This window comes from Monodon monoceros, unplaced genomic scaffold, assembly GCF_005190385.1.
Source record: "Monodon monoceros isolate NGI ecotype Baffin Bay Population unplaced genomic scaffold, NGI_Narwhal_1 Super_Scaffold_21, whole genome shotgun sequence".
NCBI classification, from domain to species: Eukaryota; Metazoa; Chordata; class Mammalia; order Artiodactyla; family Monodontidae; genus Monodon; species Monodon monoceros.
Window position 1 is genome coordinate 35,922,059 of NW_021703778.1, and position 26,282 is coordinate 35,948,340.

Here is a 26,282-nt window from a genome sequence, read left to right on the forward strand (position 1 = left end):
ATGTTTATTGTGAAGTGATATACAGCTTATTTTCCTGATATGCGTTATATTTTATACTCACAGCTCATCTTGATTTGAACTATAAATTTTCATCTGAAGTAGTTGATATGTATTTAGGTGTCATAATGTTGAAAATGTAGATTCACGTATTCAGGTTGTTCTGAACCATAGTTTAAAAGTTTTCCAGTAACAGACTAGAATTACCAGATTTTTAATTTAAATTTCAATCAGTTAAAATTTAAAATTCATTTCCCACTTGTAACAGCTACTTTTTAAGTGCTCAGTGGCTTCCTGTTGCCAGTGGGTTCCGAATTGGACATGACAATTCCAGAGGAATATGCATTAGATTGACAGGACAGTTGAGTGGTGTCCTTTTGTTCTCACTAGGGCTCTTCAATCCAGGTTTGCTCTTGTCCTTGGCTCTCTAAGAGAAATTCCCAGCTACCATATTTACTGTAGGGATGACTTCCATTGCGCCAATGTCCCGACAGACATTGATCAGGAAGCAGAACCACAATGAGTGTTGTGGACTAAGGGATTTATTATAGGACTTAACTCATTACACAGTTGAGGGAGGAGTGGGGTTTGGAAGATCAGGGAAGCTGCACTAACCAGCCTTCCTGAAGCACTGGCATAGGTGGACAGTTGGGGCCCACAGGGCCCTCCAGAAAGCCAGGCCCATCTAGCTGCTAGAGTCAGGCCTGAAGGGTTGCTGGTGGAGAGTCTGTAGAAGGCTGTTGCCACTGCACCTGGTGGTGGGCCTGGGCTTGCTTTTGTCTTCAGGGCCTGTTGTAGGGTGGAGGAGTTGGATGTGGAGTGGAGGAGAACAAGCAGAGCTGGAAACTGCCAGCGTCTCAGTGTCTGTTCCTCACTGTGTCAGCGCTGCCGACCTGATGTTCTTTTACTTTCTCAGCCAATTCCAGGCACAGTCACCTGTGGAGGGCGGGACAGAACAATACTTGGACTTGAGGAGTACAAGTGTGAAAGAGCTGCAGTGGAAAGTGGAGGGGGGTGTGTGTGTGTGCAACCTTAAGACTCCAATCCGTGAAAATAAATAAACCTTGTGCGATTGTTCTAGAGCCTTTCCACAGACTCTCCTCTTTCTCACTTTTTGAAGTAGGGAATGTGATGTTTAATTTCCGATATCCTTGGTCTGCATAGTACCATCCCCATCTGTTGCAATGTCGGGGCTTTGCCACTAAAAGCCTAAGGCTTGATAATGTCTTGATCACGAGTAAGATTACTCCCACTTTAGTGTGTGCATTCTAGTTTCTGAATGTAGATGTTTTACATCTTTTTGACTGAAAAAGAAATGAGTACAATTAATGGGGGAAGAGGGAAACGTCAAGGATTAAGGCTTCTGGAATCAATCCAAGAGAGGGTGTTTCTGCTGTGAGTTGAGGGGCTTAGACTAAGTAGACTCCAAAGTCTCTTCTATTTTTAATATTCTGTGGTTTATTTTACTTTAATTGAATTTTAATCCTAATTTTATATTGTCATTGAACTCCTAACGTCAAATTTAAAATCTCTCTACATGAACTTTTCTTTGTAGAAATTTTTAATTTTTCAAATTTATTTAGGGGATGTTAAGTCTGAGTTACCCTTCTTAATAACATGTATTTTTTTCTTATTATCGTAATATGTTCATTTTAAAAATTTTGAAGAAAACAGATACGTTAGTTAGAAGGGAAAAAATCATAGGTAATCCCACTACCCAGATACAACTACTGTTAACATTTTAGTGTATCTCTCCAGTATTTTTCTTATATTTACTAAAGAGAACGCTTTCTGAACATACTATGTAGTAATTGGCCTCTTTCTCTTCTTTTATCTTTTTGTGTCACTAACTTCCCATGTCTTTTTCAACGTTACATGGCATTTTACTTTGTAAGATTGACGCATTATGGGATTTTTAACCTGAGCCTGTGGATAGAATTCAGGGAGTGGAGTATCTTGGGCAGGGAAAAACTTAGATATTTATTTTCACCAGCGTTTAACTGAAATGTAGCATTTCCTTCTAAATGTGGACAAAAAGTCAAAATAATATTAGCAGGACCTAATTCTTTGGCAATAATAATAACCATCAGGATGATTAGACATTTCTTGTCTGATTGCTTTATAGTCATTGCACATATCTTGAGGTGTTTACATTCATCACTACAAAATTATGATCACTATTTTACATATTTAACATTATTTTTAGAAGGTATCCATTCATAGGCTTTAGCACATTGCCAAATGGTTCATGGAACGAAGAGTTAAGAATTTCAAACTGTTGGAGATAGTTTGCTTAAATAGGTGTCTATTTTAAACACTAGTAGAAGTACCTGAAGTTAAACTTTTGCTTATATCTGTGATTATTTGGACATAGGATAAATCTCTAAAAGCAAATTTTTTTCATCAGATAAGTACTTTTAAAGCATTTAGTTAGATTGGCTTCCAGAAATGTTGCATTAGTTTACTCTCTTACTATACTATCTGAAAGCACCCAGTTCTTTCTAAATCATTAGCTTTTATATTCTCTAGATCTGTTATGATTGGCACTGTAATGGGTCTTCAGTTTGGTGTAATGTTCAAGGAACTTCTGCAGATCCCAAAATTTGAACCAGTATAGCATCAGGCATAGTAACATTTTGTTGTGTTTAGATTATGCTAGTTTTATTTACAACTTGGGGACGTCCACCACCTGGACAGCATGTTGTATTCCAGGACTCTGTACCAGAGTCTTCAAAACATTCTGCTTCAGGAACTCCCACACCAGAGCCATAGATGAAGTGGAGCTAGACTTAAATCTGCAGTGTTCGTTTTTGTTCTCCATGAGGAAGAAATTGTCACCTTCAAAAACTATGTATGTACATGGCAGTGGAATCTTGGAAACGCCAGAATGTGAAATTGACATTTTACTGAATAAGTGGGTGTTTAGGGGAAGGATGATAAGAAGGGGGAGGAGCTAGTATTGAGAGTTGAACTCCTGGTAGGATGGGATAGGTTTAGAACAGAGCTCCATAGGGACCTAGCTGGAGAAAACGGAATCCATTAATAATTTACTGATAAAGCAAGTCTGATTTGGGGTAGTATGAGTGTAGACCTGGACCTGAGAAAGTGCCCTGGAGCAGGGGAGAGGCAGGAAAGCAGGTTGGTCCCTGGATTTGGATCCCACTTCTACCACTTAGTAGCTTTCTTGCTTTGGCCCTATCTGATCCTTGTTTGCTCACTAGTTTAAAAAAAAAAAAAAAAAAAAAAGAAGAAGAAGAAGATTTAACCAGGTGGTCTTTTTAGCTCCTTTCTTGCTTTCCTTTATTGCTGACTCTCTCATCTGGTGCTGGCATCAGGGGCTTTTGTCCAGAGATGCTCATCCTGCCTGTAGTAATTACTTGTTTGGTCAGTCCTTGCTGAAGGGCTTGAATTCCACAGAACACTCTTATTTGCGAATGATCAAACACCTAATTAGAATTAACTTTAGCAAAACGTGGGATGTGTTGGAAGGCTGTTGGTATATAGCTCACAGAACAGGAAGAAATTCTGTTGAGGTTGTATCTCTGCTGCCTCTCTTCCAGTGTGAGTTTCATTTTCTCCTTTTGCATAATTTTCTGTTATCTAAGGAAGGGGCTGTGTTCACATCCTCTGGCATCATGAAGTCAGGAAATGATTCTTTCTTTCCAATACCCAGTTAGAAAAATCTTAGGGAAGAAGTCTCAATTAGCTTGGCTTGAGTTATACCCATACCAGGACTGGTCTCTGTTAGTCATAGGGATGAGTTATTATGACCCAGGTTGGGTCAGATGCCCATCTATGGACCGTCACTGTAATCAGTGATGCAGAATCCAGCAAGAAGATGGCATTTGCCATTAGGACCACTTGGATGGTACAGAAAGAAAAACAGTTCAACAAAAACCGGGGGTGTTGGAAATTTTTAAAAACATGATCTTGGGGTTTCGTGGACTAAGCAGCAGCAGTCTTCAAACATTTGTATCTATATCCAATTTTTAAAAAACAATGTACCCCACAGTGAGATCCAGTTCACACACATTAGGATGGTCATTGTCCCCCCCCCCCCCCCCCCCCCGCAAAAAAAAAAGCCCAAACAAACCAGAAAATAACAAGTGTTGGCAAGGATGTAGAGAAATTGAAACACTTATGCTTTGCAGAATGCAAAATGATATATAGATGCTGTGGTAAATAATACAGTGGTTCCTAAAAAAAATATTAAACATAGAATTACTGTATGATCCAGCAGTTCCACTTCTAAGTATATATATGTAAAAGAAGTGAACTCAGGACGGGAACACATATTTGTACACTGATATTCATAGCAGTACTATTCATTCACAGTAGCCAAAAGGTGGAAAGAAATGGCCCAAATGTCCATGGACAGATAAATGGATAAACAAAATGTGGTACATACATCCAGTGGAATATTATTCATCCTTAAAAAGGAAGGAAAATTTGATACATGCTACAGTATGGATAAACCTTGAAGATATTCTGCTAAGCGAAATACGCCAGACGCAATAGACAAATATTGCATGACTTCACTTCTTGGAGGTACCTGAAATAATGGAATTCAGAGGCAGAAAATGGCTACCAGAGACTGGGGAAAGAGTTAGTGAGGAGTTAGTATTTAATGGGCACAGAGTTTTAATTTGAGATGAAAAAGGTGTGGCAATGGTTAGTGGTAATAGGTGCACAAAAATGTGAATGTACTTAATGCCTCCAAATTGAACACTTTAAAATGGTTATAATGGTAAAATTTTATGTTAGATATATTTTACCACAATAAAAAACATTTTAAAAAATACAGTGTACTCCTTGCACATTTAACTTGGTATCTGAAATTTCATCGAAAGATGTATCCAGTGGAATCAAAATTTGTAGAGATTTTTATCCCTATTATCTGTTTAAAAAACTGTAAATTAGCTCTTTAATTAAAGTTAAAGCTCTTTAACTAATTAAAGTGGGAAATTTCTCATTATTCCTTTTCTCCTTTACTTGTATTTCTAGTCTACTTCTCCCACAGAACATTATACTAATGAAATGTTTTACAGTTTAGTCTTCTGTTGATCACGTGTTACACTTCTCTGCAACAAAAACTACATAAATTGAAAATTTAAATTATTTCCTGTGACTAAAAGGCTGTAAGTGTTTTGGATTGCTGTGGCCATTGATTGCTAGGACAATTGATTAGGACTTTATTGTTTATTGGAAATGCTTTTTAATGAGAGAAATGAGGCGTTTTTATAACTCATGTAATTTTGGATGACTCACTTATTGCCAGAATGACTCAGCATTTTCAACACCGAATACACTCCTCTTTTCTGTTTTTATAGATCTGTGCCCTACTGAGTAAACTTGTTCACATAAATAAGTAGATGGGAAATGAAGGTATTGTTATAGAGCAGTGTCATTCAGTTGTTTGAACTCCTTGACCTGTATGCAAAAAATCAGTCATCTATCATTATTTTTAGTCATTTACTTGCCAGCAGTTCCATTCACTCCTTCATATTTGTTGAAAAGAAGGAACTGGAAACCATCTAAGTTGTGAAAAGATTTGTTACCTGAGGCATCAGTCATTGAATTTCTCAGTTTTTGGCAGTATACCAAGAATGCTTATGGAGATTTCAGATGACTATGTTTTTCTTTCACTTAGAGACCTGTTTAACTCATTACCTGAAGGATTGAGAAAATTAAAATGCTGTTAAGTTAAAAAATATGCCCTTACGAATACAGTGTTTTTAAATGCTTTTTTTTTTTTTTTTTTTTTTTTGGCTGTGCCGTGTGGCTTGCGGGATCTTAGTTCCCCGACCAGGGATTGAACCCAGGCCCTCGGCAGTGAAAGTGTGGAGTCCTGACCACTGGACCGCCAGGGAATTCCCTTAAAATACTTTTTATCTTATCACTTGCTTTATGTTTTGTCAAAAACCTTGGGTCTGTAGATCTTAACTCGTTCTGTTTATGGAAAATGTCAACCATAAAATCTAATTTAATGAAGTTGGTAGTTGGTTTTTATCATCAAACCAATTACTGCTTTTAGTCATAAAAAGTCTAACTTCATTTTCCCCCAACATTTTACTTTGAACATTTTCAAGCATACAGAAAACATGAATGAATTATAAAGTGAACACCCATAATACCCATCACCTAGACTCTGCAGTCAACATTTTGTCATATTTATTTCGCTCAGAGTAATTGAGATTCATCCATGTTGGTGTATGTATCAATAGTCTATTCTTTTTTATTGCTGAGTAATTTCTAGTATATGTATGTATACACCACATTTTATTCTTCTGTTAATGGTCACTTGGATTCATTCCAGGTTTGGGTGATTATGCATAAAGTTGCTGTCACCATTGACGTACAGGTCTTTTTGTAGACATACGCTTGCATTCCTCTTAGTTCAATACCTAGGAGTAGAATTTCTGGGTCATAGGATAGTATATGTGTAATTGTATAAGAAATTGGCAGAGCTTTTTCAAAAGTGATTGTACCATCATAAAATAATATATGGAAGTTCTGATCGGCAACACCAAATGTTGGCAAACTGTGGAGCAGTCTTTTTAATTTTAGCCATCTGGTGGGTATGTAGTAGTTTCTCATTGTGGTTTAATTTGCATTTCTTTGATGACTAATGATACTGAGCATTTTTTCTAGTGCTTACTGTCCAGTTCTGTATTTTTGTGTGAAATGCCTTTTGAAGATTTGTCTGCCCTTTTAAAAATTGTTTTTTTCTTTTACTTTTGAGTTGTTAATATTTCTTATACACTCCACATACTAGCCATTTGTCAGGTATGGTTGCAGATACTTGCTACCATTTTGTAGGTTACTTAATTATTTTCTTAATGGTGTCTTGACGAGCAGACGTTTTTAATTTTGATAAGTCCAGCGTATCAAAACTTTCTGTAATGATCGTTGCTCTCTGTGTCCTCTGTAAGAAACATTGCTATGCATCCCCCTGGCCCCCCCACCCCAGGTCAGAAAGATAGTCTGTATTTTCTTAGAGAAGCTTTAAAAAGTTAAAACTTTTACTTTTAGGTCTCTCTGATTAATATTAAATTAATGTTTGTAAATGGTGTGAGGTAGGGGGTCAAGGTTCATTTCCGCCCCCCCCCCCCCGCATATGGGTATTTGGCTGTTCCAGCACCATTTGTTAGAAATGTCCTCACTGAATTGCTTGAAGGCGTGTATATTACTGGGGTTGCATTGAGTATGTGGATCAGTTTGGTGGGAAATGACTTTTTAATAATATTGAGGGCTTCCCTGGTGGCGCAGTGGTTGAGAGTCTGCCTGCCAGTGCAGGGGACACAGGTTCGTGCCCCGGTCCGGGAAGATCCCACGTGCCATGCAGCGGCTGGGCCCGTGAGCCATGGCCGCTGAGCCTGCGCGTCCGGAGCCTGTGCTCCGCAACGGGAGAGGCCACAACAGTGAGAGGCCCACGTATCACAAAAAAAAAAAAAAAAAATTGAATTTTCCAGTATGTAAACATGGTATATGCCATTTTAAAATCTAAACATTGTTAATATTTATTTTCAGAAACGTTATAGAAATGGCTTTGAAATAAATTACAGAATTCATTTGAAGATCATTAATGTGGTTGAGACTAAAATGAGCCAATGATCATATTTTTATGGTGGGAAGTACAAAGTAAACCTAATATTCTCTCATACCTTAATCTGTGATGTGGTTAAAGTATAGCTGAAATTATAAGGAAGCTTTCTTTGAACATCCTAGGCATCGTGCATTCCCTCTCTTCTGAACTACTGTTACTAACACACAGGTTAACAGTACATGGTTCTCTTAGAGTGTGAACTTCCAGGGAGTTGTGATTGACTCAAGTTCAGCCTTTAAAGTTTGATGAATAGTGTGAGAGAAAGTTAGTAAGCCTGGAGATTGGCTTTGGTCTGAGAGGCTACAGGGAGCCGTTGAAGGCACTTGTTTAGGAGAATGAACACCATGAAGAGGGGGTGTTGTGTAAGAATGGGATGAATTACCTGGAAGAGAGAGTCTGGAGTAGGAAGACCATTTTGAACTCTTAATGCTCAAAGTGTGCTCAGCAAACCAGTAGTGTAGGATATCACTTGGGAGTAGGTTAAGAATGCAGATTCTGGGACCTGACCCACACCCACTGAGTTAGAGTCAGTGTTGTAAAGATTCCCAAGTCATTCCTGTGCCCATGAAAGTCTGAGAAGTACTGCTTTAGGGAAACGTTCAGTCCCCCTGGTGTGAGTGGTTAAGGGCCCCAGTGCACACAACAGTTGACATGATCGTGGCAGATGTCTGACTTCTTGCATGTTGGCTCTTTCTCTTTAGATTGTCAAAATGGATTTTTAGAATCATTTCTGTTTTCTTGAGTTGGTGGTGTGGGGGCAGGGGAATAGTCCTTCAAACAGTCTTTTTAGAAATACATTCTTAGAAATGCTACTTTATGGGCTTTTTAAAACTTCAGGAACCATATATCGTTGATTTAAGTAGCCTCAACAGACTGTAAGGTCAGTTATTTAAAAGAAATTTAATGGGGACAAGTGATTCAGTGTCCTTTGCTATTCCCAGGGACTGGAATTTGGGGATGAAGTTGAGATTTTGTAAAAGATTTCAAGTGTGGTTGCTGTACAAATTGTAAACAGTGCGCTTGTTGAACGCCTAAAGAGAAAGAAAGGAGAAGACAGCTTTCGTTGTACAGTTTGTGCAATAACTAAAGGACAATAAATCCACTAGCAGCCTGCTACCCTCACACATGAACTGTTTGTATTTTTCTGTATTCCTTTACCAGCATCATCTGTCAACATACAAGATTTTCACACAGTTATGTAATCATGATATAGATGCAACTTTGTAGTCTGCTTTATGTCATTTAACATGTTACCCTGCTCCCCGGCTCCTCCTCTTCCCTCCTTATCCAGCTGTTCTGCCGTCTTCTTCCTTCTCTTTCCTCTCATCCCTTACCTCCCTGGCTGGCCTCCCTAGCTTGGATCTCTGGTTCATCTTGGGCCCTCTACCACATTATTTCTTGTTTAAGAGTGTACAGAGATTTTTCACTGCATGCCTGAGCATCAGTTTGATATTCCAGCCTCAGTTCTTCCTGGCTTGGCTAGCCCAAACACACGTTGCTTATTACCTTCTCCCCTATTACCTCCTCCGAACCAGGTCCCTTTCTGCCGAGGATCAGCTCTTGATGCATCTGCTGTGTGAAGCCATCTCTGGTTTCCCAGGGGCCTCAACAGACTTCTTGCAGCCACCATCTACCTTTATACAGTGGAACCTGACTTAATGGTTTCATAAATGGGGGCTCACTGCTCTTTTCTTGTTTCACTTCCCTACTTGGCAGATGCTCAAGAATGATAGCTGCAGAGAACCCTGAGCAGCTTCGTGCTAAGTTTTGTTGGCAGAGGAGTCATCAGAGGACAGACATGTTCTTATTGCTGAGGATGGAAATGATTCGAGTTGAGGCTATACTACTCTGAGCCCTAGAGCCAGAGCCCCTGGGTCACCTCTGCATTTTGAGTCTGCCAGGGGTTACTGTATTTTAGGCTGTGGCAAACTTTGGACTTTGGGTCAGTTTACTTGTTTCCATGAGCTGTCCAGTTGCTAAGAAGTTTGAGAGATTAACTATAAAGAAGATAACTGATATTTTCAAAGGGAGATGCTTTTAAATTTTTGAATCAAATTAAGAAACTTAAATCGGAAATGTTGTGTAGGTACTGATAGAGAAACTTGTAGGGCTAGGGCTAGGGTTGATGTAGAAAGCATTTAAGCTGAGACATTATTCAAGTAGATAGCCTTAGAAGGAGAAGTCTCACTTCATCATGTCCTCGTTCCCAGTTTTTAGTATCTTCGGAGTGTCTAGTGTGTGCTTGGCTAAAGGTTATAAAGAATATCCTCCAATAAAAAGGGTCAAGTTCCTGTCCAGCATCAGGTGTGAGTTTGAGAAGCAAAGATGGGCTTTACTTAGTAAAATCAGGCTTTGTGTTTCAGACCTTTCAACTTACTGAATGTTATCCTGTGTTGACAGTTAACTTCTTAGACTTTCTGTCAATGTAGATTGAAGAGGTAGAACAGAACGGGCATGTTTGGAGAGCTGGGATCAGGAAGCCATTAGAAAAGAGGCTTTTTGGGGTAAAATGTCTTTGAACACAAATGGCCGCAGATAAGAGTGATCATGCCCACCCGTTCACCTAGGACTGTCTCTGTTCAAGCTTGCTGTCCTGGTATGATGATCAATATTTGCCCCCTTTCTCTCTCAAAAGTGCCTTCGTTTGGATGATAACTTACATGGTCACCTACTAAAAGCAACATACTGATAAAATACTTTGTGCCAGACACTGTACCAAATGCTTTATGTAATCCTTGCAAAACACCTGAAAGGTGGCTGCTGTGGCCGCTTTACAGATGAAAAGATGCTCAGAAAGGTTTAGTAACTTGACCGAGATCACACGGTGGCAGACCTGGTGAGTAAAGCAAGCTCTATCAGACTTTTAAAGCGACTTAATTTTTCCCAGCCTGCCACACCAAGGGGTTAACAGGGTCTTCTATTAATTTGAGGAACTAGTGAAAGAATCCTACAATGGTAGTGCAAGCCTTTACCTAAAAGAAACAGTGGAATGGAGAATGTCTGGATAAAGATAAAAAGGTGATGTCTTAGTGGGAATGCTGGGATTAAAGGGAGAGAGTTACACTGTATTTAGATGTCCAGGCTCCTAGATGCTTATAGCCATTTGTTTCTAAATGGACTTAAACTGATGTGCTGCTCAGGCCTGGGGTCTTTCTGCTTGGGTTTGGAAGTTCATGGTAGTTGTATAGATCAGTGCTACTCAAACTTTTATGTGCATCTAATATCAACTGGGAGTCTTGTTAAAATGTAGATCAAGTCCATGGGTCTCAAGTGGAGTCTGAGATTCTGTGTTTATAACAAGCACCTAGTGATGCTGATATTGCTGGTCTGCCACACTGTAGTTTGGGTAGCAAGAGTGCAGTTGATTAGATTCTCTCTGCCTGGGGCATGAGGGTGCCCATATCCACAAATGCCCTGATTTTAGATGGGGAAGGGAGGGCCGATTGCTTCTAGTTGTAGGTGCGCTCACATTGTGATGGAAGGGACTACGTAGATAGCTGGTGTAGGTGGGGAATAGGTACTTAAATATGGATTTTCTAAAGGAAGCATTGTGTTTTTATAATTAATACATACGGATTATTTTTAAAGTATATCCTTAGCTTAGGGGAAGGGTGGACAGAGAAGCAGGAGGGAGTGGTCTGGGGTGGGGGCAACACCAGCATGGGTGAGTTCTTGCTCAGCCTGTGCAGTGGTGAAGAAGGCTTTGATAGACACAGACAGGGAGCAAGCAGAGTATCTACAGCCAGACAGGAATAATGTGGATGGATGACACAGCAGCAAAGCTCTTAAAAAAAAAAAAAAAAAAAAAAAAACCAAGGGGAGGAGTCCCTCCCACAGACTGGCCATTTTCCCCCTCTAGGCTATGCCTGAGTGCCTGTGGACAGAAGGGTATACTCAGGAGGCTCTGGCCAGCTGTTCCTGTGGATAACAGCATTATCCTCCACTCTGCCCACTTCGTAACCCTGTGCTGGGCGGTCCCAGGTGGGCATGCTTCCCGTATCTGGTTACTTCTTCTTGTAACATGGGAAAACAAGCAGGGTGGAGTGCTGCCTACCTGGTCTAGGTGCGAGCAGCCTGCTTGCTGAAGCTGGGACCTTCACTTTACCCTCCTTTCTGAGGAAGAAGCCTTGTGACCGGAGGGCATGTTGGAAAAGGACTGATGCAGGAGAGTATGTTGGCAGACAGGAAATGGCAGTTTCCAGAAGCTCTGGGCAGAGCTGGACTTGGTGCTGGAGCTGTGAGTGGTCACCGAAATAGGGCTTTGGTCCTGGGCAGCACCCCTGAGAGGGGGCCTGGGCAGCCAGAGGCATCAGTGATCCTTACAGCTGGCCAGTGTATCCTGAGTGCTTCTGGAAAAGCAAGAGAAACAGTACTGACAGAGCCAGGTGATGTGAACTCCTGCACGTGGGGTTTCTGATAAGGCATAATCCTGCTTCTGAGACTGTTTCTCTTATTTTGGTCTGTCAGACACTGTTTTGGGAGTGTTTCCTCAGTCTGTACCTACACTTGCAGGAGGGAGGAGCTGGTCCTGCTGTATCTGCTCGTGATTGATGCCCATCCTTTCTGGGGTGAGGGAACTTGGGAACAGGGAGTATCCTAGTCAGGACAGATCTTACTCTGGCATGTGGGTTGCCCAGTGACTCCCCCTCCCCCTGCAGAAGCTGACCCCCTTTCTCTGATCAGCTGCTCCTGACAAGCCTGGAGCACCAAGTGTTGTTCCCCAGGGTCCGAGCGTACAGTGTTTTTCTGAAGGTTGTCCCATCCTCAGTGGTAAACACTGCTGTGTCAGGGTACTGCTCAGGGGCCACTTGGAGCACATAGATTTTTGCTAGCAGAATTGTGAAGCTTTGCATCGGGCTGCAAAACCAGGGCTTGAGCAAGCAGCTGGAGAGAGTCCAGGACTAGAGTGTTTTTGGGTTTGGGGGGTGGAGAGCAGAGGGAGGGAAAGGGAGGGGCAGGAGGGCAGAGCTACACAAGCAGGCAGTCTGCTGCTTTGGCTTTGCTGCCGGCAGAGAGGACTTCAGTTGTGCCTGAGGGCCGCTTGGCCACTATTGCTGTAGACCGGAGGGCGCTGCCTCGCAACCCTGACTTACCGGCCCTGCACCCGGACTGTTCCAAGTGGCTGTTGTGCTGTCTTTTCCCTGGGAGGCAAGTCTCCTCCCTGTCGTCCCCTCCTGCTCCTCCCCCGTTCTGTGAGGGATGATGCCGCTCTCTGTTGCACGGCTCAGCCGGCTGATGTCACTGGCAGCGGGAAGCATCAGCAGCCTGATCACATGCTGGCCCAGTCTGTAATGCAGACGGGATAGGGGTGTGTATGTGGGGAGGGGGGCTGTATGGCAACTGCTCTTGCTCTAATACCCCCAAAAGTGCAGAGGCAGCGGCTGCAGCATCCAGCCAGCTTGGATGTCTGGTCCTTGAGCCTAAGGAAACTATTATTAATATTATTTATTGTTGATAATACTGGGGAAAACAGCCCTTAACTCTGGGGTTCTGCTGTCCTCCTGTCCAAAGCAGACTTCCAGGACTCTGAAGAAACAGTTACAAGCAGGATGCTTTTCCCCACCTCTGCGCAAGATTCTTCCCGTGGCCTCCCAGATGCAAATGACTTGTGCCTTGGCCTGCAGTCCCTCAGTCTCACAGGCTGGGACCGACCCTGGAGCACCCAGGACTCAGATTCTTCAGCCCAGAGCAGCACACACTCAGGTGAGTGCCAGAAAATGAGTTGGCTTGGGGGGGGGTGGTGGTGGTGGTGTATGTGGGGTAGTGAGTGAAGATATCCACAGCAACAGTTGTTCTGTTCACCTTTGCATCTCCCCCCCCCTCCCCATACAACATGGAGCTGTTTTGCAAAAGATGGAAATGCTGGCTGTGAGTGTGGCAGGACAGATGGTTGCTTGTAAAAGCAGGCATGGCTTTTCCACTTACCCTGATAAATTCCCTGGAGTTGTTAGTCTGTACCTGAGGTGGCCCCGAGAAGGGTCCACAAGGTGACAGTCTTATGCAGAAAAGATCCAGCTAACCCCCTAGTGCCCAGGCCTGTCTTGGAGATGATGAAGCAAAACACTTTTAAGGTGGGGGAGGGGACTTAAGGGGCTGATTACTGGATGTCCAGATTCTATTTCTCAGTGGCTTTTAAAACTAGGGAGCTATGTGTGAAGGATGGGTGGTCCCTGAATCATGGCAAGGGAAGAATTTTAACCGTAAGTGAGGCTGGGTAATACTGGGGTATTGGAATTGGCTTCACCTAAGGTTTAGAGCATTGATCCTGGAAAGGGGTTAGCAGGGTAAGTGGGGTGGAGTAACTCTCAGCTGCGGAGGCTTTTTTTTCCTTTCTTTCTTTCTTTGTGTTAAGGGTGACCAAGTAGATGAAGGAAGAACCACGCCTCTTTAGGATCCCTTGTCACCTTGGAAGGATTCGATGGGGTCAAGTTGAAGGGGCTTCTTGGCAACCCCTTGAACTGCTTCTGCTCAGACCTTCCCATTGCCCGTTTATTTCCCTCCTGTGGTTCAAGGGGGAGGGTTGGCCAGATGCAAGGCTTGGAGTGTTCAGGAAGAAATGTGAACTTAAGAAATACTGTAACTATACATAAAAATCTATGTATTGTGCTTTATGTAAATTACACCTTAATAAAAGGAATATTGGCAGCAGGTACTTTAAAAAGATGGAAAGGGGGGGTGGGGGCGGCCATTTGCTGTTGGTGCTGACAGTGGGGTTCACAGAGCCTGCCATCCTTCCTTGCCTCCCATCTCCAGAAGCTGGCAGTCATGGCAGCAAGGTGCTGTCTTGTTGATTTCTCTGGCCTCCACCCTGTTTGGCGCAGGTCTTTTTTTAGAATGCTTTGCAGAGCCTGGGACTGTTGTGTCTGTTGGCATTTTAATGCCCGGTTTTTTGGTAAATCCCATCTGATTGGGGGTAGAGGGTGGATTTTTTTTATTTGGCTGCAGGTGGGGAAGAGCTTCACCTTAAGTAACTACCTCTGAGTTGAGGTAGAATTTCTTGAAGTACCAGCCTTTAGCTGACTCAGGTTTTTCCCTGGGCTGGGAAGTGTGGTGTCACTGTTTGGTATCCTGTGCCCGGAGATCTTGGCTTGGAGGTAGTGGTAGTTTCTTTTATGTGGTATTCCGAAGCCAGCCGGGGGGGGGGGGGGGGGGAGGCCTGTGAAGCTGACCTTGTCCCCACCCTCACTGCTGTATCTGAGCAAAAGACAGGGGAGCCCACCCAGGAGGCAGGCACGTGTCTGTGGTGATCAGTGTTTGACCAAGACAGTGTCTCTCACTGGTATCACGTTGGGTGTGGCCCTTCTTTGGCTCTGGTTTCTCTTAGCTGCAGGGGTCCTTCTGAAATGTATTATAACAAATAGAAATGCAGGAGGGGCCAACTTGGGGCTTGGAGAGGGCCTTGAAAGTCATTCTGAAATTAGGCTGTTTAAAAAAAAAAAAAAAAAAAAAATAGCTTGGGCCCAGCCATAATTCCCTCAGTTTCCCCACCACCTGAAAGGCCTGTTTGTAGTTATTTGTCTCTGAAGTGGGGATGGATTTACTTCTCCATGTTCTGTCTCAAGCACTTAGGTAATAAATACTACATGATTTTTTGGATCAGGGAGGGCCTGTAATCTGTGGCCCTGGCATTCATGGGAACCCAGAGAGTTGCCCCAGAGGTGTGACTTAGCCAAGGGCAGGGTTAGTGTGTGTATGTCTTCCTTTCCGAGGGTTGAGGGCCCAGCCATCCCTGATCCCCCACGTTATCCTTGGGAGCTGTGGTGATGGCCATCTCTCTCCTTTCTCTGAGCTCTGGGCCTTCTTGGAAAGCCCACATGAGGGTGCCGCCTCCTGGAGTAGGAAGCAGCCCTCCCACCAGCCAGCTGCACCCTTGCCAGCAATGCAGGAACATGCAGCCCACATTCCAGTGCCTACACTGCCTCCCCATCTGAAGACCAACTAGCTCAGTTTCTTCAGGGAGGGAGGAGGTATTTCAACAGCTCTGGACGGTCTGGGAGTCATCATTGCAGACAGCCTGGTAGCTTGCTGTCTCTGCATGGAGCACCTGGTGCAAGCTTCTTCCTTGGCCCTGCTGGGGGATATATTGCCCCATGTGGCTATGGGTTTACATCTGACCATTTTCCACAACTCTTTTAAGTTTTCAGCAATGTGTAGGGGGCAAGGTTGGAGATGGCAGGGCTCTTGCCTGAAAAATCTTGGCTAAATTCATTCAACAAATACTTGAGCACTGGCGGTGTGCCAGGCACTGAAGATACATCAACGAATAAAATTATTGCCTTTAAAAATCCCCTTAACTATCAAGGGGAAATAGATGAGAACGAATACCAAATGCAGCATGATAGTTGCTGTGCTTGGGGGCTTTCATTTTCTCCCTGAAGGATTTTTTTGGCATTGGGGCAACATTTCATTGGATTCTCAGCATGAGACTGGTACATGGAGACCTGTCTCCAGGGGCTAAGGTCCTTCTGCCACATGGATTTCATTGGCCTGGGAGGCCTGCAGGAAGACCCTGGGGTGTAATCTGTTTTCGAGAGTTGTGCCTGTAAGGCCAGCATTGGTTTGGGTGTGGTACTCTGTGAGGTCCCTCCCTTCTAGACTCTGCCTACCCCTAAGGCCTCATCTCACGCTGGGAAAGGAGGCCTTCCTTCCCATCAGGGCAAGATGAATGTTAGAGGTGACCCCAGTGACATGTGTCTGGGGCTACCTTTGTCTTACTTGCAGTGTCCTAAGTCTTGTAATGGAACAGGAGGGCTATGAAAGCTATCCTCAGTGTCCTGGGATGGGGGAGAGAGAGTGACTAATCACCATTTATCGACTACTTCCTATGTGAAGTATATCACATGATTTAATGCTTTCACAGTCCTGTGAAATGGGTACTATTATTGTTCCTATCTGAAAGATGAGGAAATAATGCTCACAGAGCTCGTGAAGTGCCAAAAGTGAAACAACGACCAGAATTCGAGCCTGGGTTTTTTTGATTCCAAGCCTCTTAGGCTTCCTATCACACCTGTGTTCCTGTGGGCAGAACCCTAACATGCTGAGCAAGAACACTTCCGGGACGGTATCTCTGTATATACAACTCCAGGGCTGTTCAGCCATGATGTTTTCCTTTGCCGAGGGTCCCTCAAGGCTAGGGCACGAGACAGTTCTGACTCCCTCTTCACCCTGAGTCTCAGCTCATCAGCTGTGCCCCCCCCCCCCCCCCGCCCCGATGCATTTGTGTTCCTGCCTTCCCCCGGTGACTCTTTTGCATGCAGCATTACTCAGCAGGAAGTGGGGTGACTGAGAGCCTACTTTAGGGGACCTGGAAACAAGGACTCCTAATGAAGGCCTTGTGCAGAAGCCCAGTGGGCAGACCAGACGCTCAGTCTAAGGATGCCAGAGGACGTGTCCTGTTTCCTCCCACTCTCCTTAGAAGTCCCTTGGAGATTAACCTGTTCACCCTCTTTGATTTCTGCCCTAACCAGTGAAGAGTATGTTCCCTGTGCTTTGTCACTTACAGGCTCCCCATTGGTCTGCAGGCTGAATCAGCCTGGGATGAGAGGGGAGTCTTCAGCATTTTGCTTCTGCTGCTGCTCTACTTCCAAATAACCTTTCCGAGGCAACGTTCAAAGTAGGGTTGGGTTCCTTCTCTGTGGAACATGGACTTCTGGGCCCAAACAAGTTCTCCTGCAAATCTACCTCAGCTGTCCAAGTCTTCACTGCTTATATTCCCAGTATGTAGCACAGAGCCTGGCTCCTGTCTTTTTAGTAAGTAGTTACTGAGTGAATGATGAGTGCTGAGTTAATTCCGGGTAAGTTTGCACTACAGAGTTCAGACAAAGTCTCTTTCTCTTCTGCTTCCTACTTGTGTTGATCATCTGGACGGACAGATGGTTCAGTGATCAGTATCTCTGAGCCCTCATAGCTTTTAGGGCATGATGATGCATTTACAGAAAGTTTTTTTCATATACCGGAGCATGAATTCTGTCACGGAGTCAGGTAGTCTACTGAGGAGAGTAGCTTTTAGTGCAGAGAGGAGGGGGGGCCTGAGGAGCAGTGTGACAACGTGGTACCTCCTAGGTGAGAAAGAAGTTGAGGTGGTTGGGTCCAGGGACCGAGTATTGCTGACCTTACGTGGGACTTGAGCATGTCACTTCTTCAGGTTAATGAAACTTGTCCAGTGATCAAGATCGGGGAGAAAGGCTATGTCGGGTACCACCTTGGACCTGTGGGATCCAGAGCTGGTGGAGGGAGTTCAGACTCGCAGGATCACCGCCTGAGTTGGGGTGTGCTGTAGAGTTGCAGGGTTGGGGTCATAGGCAGAGAGCATCGTTATACCTGCAATGAGTGCTCCTCTTATGCCTTTAGGTAGATTTTGAGCAGGCAACCCAGGACCAAGGGTTGGGATAGGGAAGAAGGGTTCCAGGTGCAGCCTTGTGTCTCGGGCTGGAAATAATGGCTCCTGGTCTGGGTTTTTCCCGTGATTACTCCTGTTAGACAGACTGTGATGTCTCAGGCCTGGGCTCTCCCTGAGCCGAGCTCAGGCTCAGTGTCTTGCAGTGCAGGCATCCGGTGCCTGGCTCCTGCTGCCATTGCTGCTGCCGCCATCACTCTTGGGTGCCTTTGTACTCTTGGGGAAGGCTTCAGAAAATTCCAGCAGTGACTCAGCTGTAAAACCCACAGGAGCTGGCACAGAAGGGTGAAAGTGGAGAAAGTTAACAATCCGTCTAAAAATATTACTGCTGATTTGGTCTCTTGTACCCTCTGAGGTAGCATTAATGAGCTGGAACCCTCTGCCAGGTCCTCTTCTCCCCGTGACTTCCGTTAGAACTGTCTGTAGCTGATGCGGATTCCTGCCGGCATGTGAGTGGGGATGGGTGCCTGTGCTCCAGGGAGAGCATACTGTTTTTCTTAGTCACTTTTGGAAGATAAGGATTTGCCGTACACTTGGCCACCAGGGCTGGAGGCACCTGGTAAAACCTCAGACTTCCTTTGATCCCTGAGTTGTAGAGGTCAAGGTAGGAGCAGAGCAAAGAGGTCAGGGCCTTGGCCACCATTGAAAGGGACTATGGGACTTCTCTCCCACACTCTCCCCCCGCTTAGTCCGTCTAGGTTAATACTCGACATCTGACTTTGATGAAGTTCTGTGCCGCATGATGGGGAGTGTAGTTTGAGATCGGTCACTGGCCTACAGCCTAAGGAACCTGTCACTTCCACTGGATTTTGGGTTATATGGCTTGAAGAGTGTGTCTTCCCAGGAGGTATACTTTATACCTCAAGTTAGGAAGAAGTGATTGCTCCTTCCCTCCTGATTCCCAGCTGGTGGGAATCAATGCTCCTTACTCAGCAGCCTTATATAGGGGAATACAGTCTCATGGGCTGAGCTGGGAGCAAGACAGGCTCTGTCTCTTGAAACGAGGTCCCGCCCTCCCAAGAAGCCCACTGTCTCTGCTGCTTTCCTCCCTTTGATCTGTAGATACTCAAAGAACTACATAGCCAGGTCCTTTGTGAGGTTGGGCTATATAGAGGGACAGTCAGGTCACTGTAGGGCATCTGACCATGAGTGACAGTTTCCAGAACTTGGCTCCTTCTGTGGGTTGTTGAAGAAACTATCAAACCACCTAGAAAATCCTTGGCCTCTTGATACAGGTTTTCGTGTCTTCCCTGTTATCTTCTAGTCAGACTCCTGTATTCTTGGCCTCTTCCAATTTAATATTTGCAGGAAACTGATGTGGAGGTGCTGATGTGACCCAGGTGTGTTAATTCTGGTACACTCTGATGTTTCATGTTTGTCTGACAGCACTGCCCCTTTCCAGTTCTCCTGTGTGGTTGGAATTAGTGTTCAGTGGATACTCTTCCCTGCTCCTTGTATTTGAATGTAGAAGTATATTTCAGTGGTTGTGAGGATCCCAGGGAGAGTGACTCTCTTCAGCCTGTATCTATATATGTTTAGTTCTCTTTGAAGAAAGTATTTGAAACTAGTGGAAGGAATATTGTCACAAATTTGGTATGGGAAGTAACAGTACTTTCCTTTCAACCTTTGTTTTGGTGATGGGCTGGGCTGGGATGAACTAAGGTTTTTTCCCTCTAATTCTGAATTGCATCTCAGTCAGCACTGTGTCCTTAAATTGAATAACCTTGATAGAAGGGGAGTAGCCTCAGTGAGCATACTGGCTCCTAGGGATACGATACTCCCTTTCTTTCAGTACTATTCATATTCAGCAAGCGTTGATCACCTGCTTTCTGCCAGGTGTTGAGCTAATTACCGCTGGAGTCGGGTGGTAAGGATGGCCCTTGGTGTGCTTGGTTGAGAAGGCAGAACTTTGTACCTATGTGTGTCTGCAAATATCTATGCAAGTGTTTCTGATGCTTTAAAAAGCTTGTTTAAAAGAAGATGATTTCTCTTATAGGTAGAGACTCCAAAGGTACTCAGTTACCAGTTTTTCCCCTGGGATTCTAGTCCCTATTGGTTGTGCTTGATTTCTGTTTTCTGGTCGGATCAGTTGCCTTGAAAAAGGTGAAGAAAGTCAAATGGGCATTGACTGGTTTTCCTTCGGTCTTAAAAAAATTTTTTTGTTCGGAAATTTCAAATTTACAGAAGTCACAAATACAAAATAAAAATTATACAAAGGTTACTTGTATTTCATTTATCCAGATTCTCCTGTTGTTGACATTTACCTCATTTGGTTTATCATTTGCAATTCTCTCTCTATATGTATATCTCTCTCTATAATTTCTTTCTGTACCATAAAGAATAATGTTCTAACGTACATTCATGTACAGCAAAAGCTATGAACTTCAGTCAACTTAAAATTGATATAATACTCTCATTAAACTGTTGTTCATATTCCAGTTTTCTCTGGTGACCCAATAGTGCCCTTAATAGCACTTTTCTCTCCTTTGTCTCTTAGCAGTTGTCTGCTTCAGGCAGTAGGCCCACGCTCTCTTTGTATTTGCTTGATATAAGCTTACAGAGTTCTTGTCTTGAATGTTTTTCACAATGTTCAGCTTCTTTCTGGCTGTCACTTTTCCTGAAATTATTATCACAGTCCATGCCAATTTTTTAAATATTAATTATTTGTTCCTGGTTAGGTCTCTTTCCCTCTCTCCTCTCCTCCAGCACCCCCTCCCCACGCCGGTGGGGGTCGGGGGGGTTGGGGGGCATGTTTCAGAGATCAGACTCTTTGGGAAATGTCCTACATAGCCACCTTGCGTTCTTTTTTCCTCCTGTGTATTAGTTGCCATCGTGCTGTAAAGAGCTGTATTTGAATAACCTACAGTTTTTTAAGTCAAGGAAATAATTACATACGAAAGGTTCTGGGGTGTGGTAAGGGGACTGATTAGAAGCTTGAAGTAGCAAGCCTCAGATTTTTCTAGATTAGTGCCTCTCAGACTTTAATGCGCACACAAATCTCCTGGGGATCTTGTTAAAATGCAGGTTCTGATTCAGTAGGTCTGGAGTGGGGCCCAAGATACATTTTTAATGAGTTCCTGGAGCAGCAAGGTCCTAGAGAAGTTTTAAGACCCGGATGATTTAGATCCCAAGGTATTGACCTCTGGAACCCGAGATGGCTTGTCTGTAGTTGATGGTCTTACAGGAATTTGAGCAAAAGAGAGGTGTCAAGAACATGAAGACAAGAAGATGTGAAGTCCTGAGTATTTAAAAAAAAAAAAAAGTAGGGAATGGTGTGTTACCAAGGAATAAAGCAAGGAATCAGAAAGAATTGGGTCCCACTCTGTCATTAATTAGCTGACAAACTCACTACAAACCCTTGCCCTTTAAGCCTTGGTTTCCTTTTGTTAAGATGGGGTAATAATACCCACTTCTTAGGATGCAGGGAAGATTATTTACCTAAAGTGCTTCTGACACAGTATCTGGCATATACTAGATGTGCAGCATGTGGAAGCTGCTATTAGTGAATGGTCGGAGCTTGACTGCACCTGTCCAGACTGGAGAACAGATGCTTGACCATGAACTCTGAGCACTTAAGGAAGTGGAGTTCATTAGTGGCCATTGTGGGTTGTCATGCTGTTTTCTTTTTAGACAGGCTTATTATCAGATTAGAGGAGTGTTAACAGACATAATCGCTAGCTTTGACACAGGAATTTGACAAAGCCTCAAGATACCTTTGTGGGCATGTCAAAAAAAAAATTGTAGGTTAGTTGAGGTAGGTGGATTTGTGGGTGTTAGAACAGATGTATCAACACAGTCATGAATACAGGTTGTTGTAAATGAGAAAGGTGGTCTACACTGGCACCCATATTGCTTTTTGACTCTTTCAAATACACTATTTTAAAATCTTGGGTAAAGACGTAGTTACTGTGGCCCACATTTATCCTCCTTGATGCCCCCTGACACAAGTCCTTTGGGCCAGCCATCTCCTTGAGCGTTTTTCTGCATCCTGCTTAATGCTGTGTTTCCCTGACAACTCTTGGAGCTCTGCTGTGCCACCCTTCCTAGGATTAACAAACTGCCCTTTATCTTGTTTGTCTCTGGCGAACGCTCCTGCCAACTTCTGCCTCCGCTGAAGGTTTTTTCCTTCAGGATGCCACTTTCTCAAGTGGAGGCTGCGTGTTCTCCCAGCCTTATCTACCTCAGGGTCATTCTTTTTGTTCTTCTTACCAATTCCCCAGTCCTTCCCCTTTTCTGAAGATCTCAATATGTGTTTTTTGTTTGTTTTAACCCCAGGCCCACTTGTCACTGTGGGTCCCTTTAACGTCCACGCGAATGACCTATCCAGTATTTTAGCCTCCACGCAGTCCACCTCAACCACCTGTGGTCGCACACCCTGGACCGCACCGTCCTCAGGACTTCGGACTTCACTGTTCCCCTCTTCCTGTTTCTCCTGTCTGCCCCTCCCCTCCTCTGGTAGCTGTCAGCACGTGGCCATTGCTGCTTCTCCATTTGCTTCCAGCATCTTGACTCTCTCCTGTCTTTCACCTGTAATGCATGACCCCTTCTTCATCTCTGTTGCTGTTACCATCAACCCTGTTGTCTCATTTCCTCCTTCACACCCTCTTTGGGAAAGACCCTCAGCCCTGTATGGGTGCAGTATCCACCCAGGTTCCCGACGCTGCTGGAGAGAGTCACCCAAGTCTGATTTAATGCTCAGTCCCAGCCGGGCACTGGGTACCGGCACTGTCCTCCCCAGTGTCCCTGCTCAGCGTCCTTGGCTGTCCCCATGGCAGCTCCCCAGTATCTCCCACTTACCTTCGGGATAAAATCTAAACACCCTAATTTGGTTTTCGAAGCTCTCTATGATGTGATTGTTACCTCATCATTCACCGCCCTACCCTTGTTTCTGTAAAATGTGAAGAAAGATGAGGCCCTCTTAGGGCAATGGTACCACTTTTAAGACCAATACATGTGATATGTTAGTTTTCACAGTGCTTTTTTTTTTTTTTTTTTTGACACGTCTTGCAGCACCAAGTAGGAGCCTGGAATAAATCTTCACATCTCCTGCCCTCTCAGGGCGTGAATTCCAGGGGCTTGGGCTCGGTGTTTTCATTGAGGTAGGGGTTTGTCAGGAGTATTTGAGAAATTTGACAAAAGTATTTCTGATGGGTGTCAGAATCTAAGCGTTAAGGGACACTTAGTTTCAACATACCTGTGCATATTCAGTGCCTGTGCTTGGGAAACTGCTTTGAAAGTCCTAGTTTTAAAAGAATGTTTCCTTAAGAAAGGAAGTCATAGACTAAGTAATAAACTCCTTGCTGAAGATGGTAAAGCTCCCCCCTCCCCAGCACACATCCATGTTAGAGTGGCTAGATTTAAAAAACCAACCCTACTGAGTGTTGGCCAGCGTGTGGAGGGACTGAAATTCATCAATGCTGGTGGGAGGGTAAAATGGTACATCTACTTTGGAGAACAGTAGGACAGTTTCTTTAAAAATCAAGGCTAAATAAACACAATAAAATAAACACATCCACACTATTCCCTGCATTTAAAAAAAAAAAAAAAAAAGTTGATACACCTACCTTGTTTTGAGCTGAGAGGGAAGTGGTTGGCCAACGGAGAGCAGGTTGGTCTGATCTTGCACATACCCTCTGTCATGAATACCCTGAAAGAATGCTTTCACTTTGATTCCATGCTTAGAGAGGTTTATTCCTGCCTCAGGAGGCTCACCACAGCCCCAGCCAGACATTCAGGCTGACTTTCAGGCTGACCTGGACCCTGAAAGAAAACCAGCTTTGGTGACCTGTGTCTCTCTCAGGTACTGGTGAGTAATTGTGAGGTAGAGCCAGTCACAGCCACCATTTATTGAGTACTTTCATATGTAAACGCATTATTTTGGTTTCACCTCACAGCGTTTTTGAGGGGGATGTTTTCCCCTTTCTCCAGATGAAAAAACAAAATCAGATTAATATGGCTTCTTTCTTACCTAGCTTTGGTGCCACCATAGCTCCATGGCCAAAGCCCTCTTCCACCCCCCTCCTCATGGATAAAAGGGTGTTTTGCTTTGCTTTGGATTCCTTATTTCCCCAAGGCCAAGTGTGGGAAAATGCTGCTCTCCCTTCCTGTCCACTTTACCTCCCTTATCTTTCCTGGCCTCTGCTTCACTCTTTTTTGATGTTTAATATTTAAATATTGTGCACTGGGTACTGCTGTGCTGAGCACTTTCCATCTGCTGTCTTAATTATTGAACCCTCCTGACAATGTTACGAAATAGTTGGTATTCCACCCAAGATGCCATGAGAAAATGGAGACTCAAGAGAGCTTCCCAGAGCACGCAGCCATGTAAAGGTGCGTCAGACCCAGGGTTTCACCCCAAGATTGTCGTAAGCCAGAGCCGGCTTAACCACAGCATCCCTCTGCTTCCATCCTAAATGTGTGAAGTCCAAGGGTGCATAGAAGAGAATCTGCATATGCTAGAATTTTGCATAAAGGAATCTCTTAGATGAGATGGTATGCTTATGCTCTACCAGACTTCTGGGGTGTGCCATGAAGTTCTGTATTTTAGCTATGTAGTGTTAGAAAGGTGGGAGTTCCTCTAATAAACACAGTAAGGAAGGAGTATGGTTTGGGCTTCCTAATTGTGCTGAAGGCATCTCCTATGGCAACACGGGCATGTGTGTCCAGACATTAATAGCAGTTGTGACCAGGGTCCCCAGTGGTACAGGTTCCCAGATGCTGGCCCTGACCCGCAAGCCTGGGTGGCAGAGAGCAGGAGTTTTGCTGCTTCTGTTGCAGCAGGAACTTGGGTCTTCAGAATGCCATCCTGTCCCTTCTGCTCATGGACCCCGGGTGTCTGTCTGCTCGTTACACTCTTAACTGCGGCTCTGTCATGCTTTTGGTGGTCGTGGCTTGGTCCATCTTGCTGGGTGGCTGTGGGAGGGAAAGGCAAGGGCTCTTGGCTGGAAAGCAAACTAAGAGGTCATGAGACTTCCTTTTTATTTCCTCCCTTTTTTTTCTCCCTAGTATTGAGCATGCTCCACAATCCATTGGGCAGTGTCCTGGGGAAACCCCCCTTGAGCTTCCTGCCTCTGGACCCCCTTGGATCTGACTTGGTGGACAAGTTTCCAGCACCCTCCGTTAGAGGATCCCGCCTGGACACCCGGCCCATCCTGGACTCCCGTTCTAGCAGCCCCTCTGACTCAGACACCAGTGGCTTCAGCTCTGGATCAGATCATCTCTCAGATTTGATTGTATGTAACTTGCTGCAGAGTGGCTTGGGGAGAGCACGTGAGCTGGAGGTGGGATGCATGTCCACTAGAATGCAGGCTGCGAGGTGGCATGATGGGAGGTGTGGAGACATGTATAGAACTTTCCATCCTCGACAGAATAGAGGGTGCCTCGTATACCCATTATACGCACTGAGCAGTACATTCCAGGACCTGACCTGAGGACTCTACAGGTTACTCCAAGAGCCGTTGGGAAAGTTAGTTTCAAAAATAAATATGGGAGTCCTGGCAGTGTTCTGTTTCTTGACCTCCATTGGTGTTTTCTTAGCCTTTAAACAATATCATTTATGTACCTTTATGTATGATACCTCAAATATTTTAACTGATGATTTTAAGAATCACAAGTTAGTAATCAGTGGGGCTAGGGTTTTAATCCAGATCTGACTCCAGCTCTTTTTCAGAGGCCATGACGAATCCATGAAATAATGTCTCAGAGTTAATCTTTGCGTCTCCTGCTCTGCATATACAGCCACGTGTGACACGTGTGGCATTCGTGCTAAGGGGAGTTGGAAAGTGGATTACGATAGATGAGGAATAGGGGATATTAGAAGTAAATATATAGGAATGGCAGGGAGAAATCATCCTAAAGTAAAATTCAATTTAAGGTGCCTTCTGAGCCTGCTTCTCTACTACCAAAGCCACTGAGCTGACTGTTCAGTGAATATAATGGCTATTTTCCCTCCCCCTTCTCTTCCGTATCCAAGACTGGGCCAACGCTGGTTGTTGCCACGTCCCATTCATAGCATGACCTCTTAGGGCCCACCTTGCCTCCCGCCAGTCTGTCCTAGGATATGAAAGCTGGCATTGGTGTCCCCACTACTCCCTGGTTTTATCTGTTCAGGATGTGTTTCCAGAAAGGTAACTACAAGCAGGGCTCCTTTGATTCTCTGGGCTGCAGTTTTTATTCCCCTATAAAATGGGATTCGATGGGATGCTTATATATATATATATATATTTTTTTTTTTTTTCTTATAATTCTTTTCATTACTTTATATGGGCCTCAGTCTTGGAAATT

The 26,282-nt window shown here is 44.2% G+C and overlaps 1 protein-coding gene across 5 annotated transcripts in view; it reads left to right on the forward strand.

Moving 5' to 3' along the window:
- The window catches only part of CPEB1 (cytoplasmic polyadenylation element binding protein 1), a 102,021-nt gene that overhangs the window by 62,491 nt on the left and 13,248 nt on the right, over positions 1 to 26,282 (forward strand). For 2 of the 5 annotated variants that reach the window (XM_029238215.1, XM_029238216.1), the window contains exons 1-3: positions 12,586 to 12,751; positions 13,118 to 13,306; positions 25,005 to 25,231. In XM_029238215.1, the coding sequence (XP_029094048.1) occupies positions 13,153 to 13,306; positions 25,005 to 25,231 (381 nt within the window). In that variant the 5' untranslated portion in view covers positions 12,586 to 12,751; positions 13,118 to 13,152. Of the gene's footprint in view, positions 1 to 12,585; positions 12,752 to 12,886; positions 12,912 to 13,117; positions 13,307 to 25,004; positions 25,232 to 26,282 lie in introns of those variants that run through there. The other 3 variants (XM_029238214.1, XM_029238213.1, XM_029238217.1) reach the window with 2 other exon arrangements.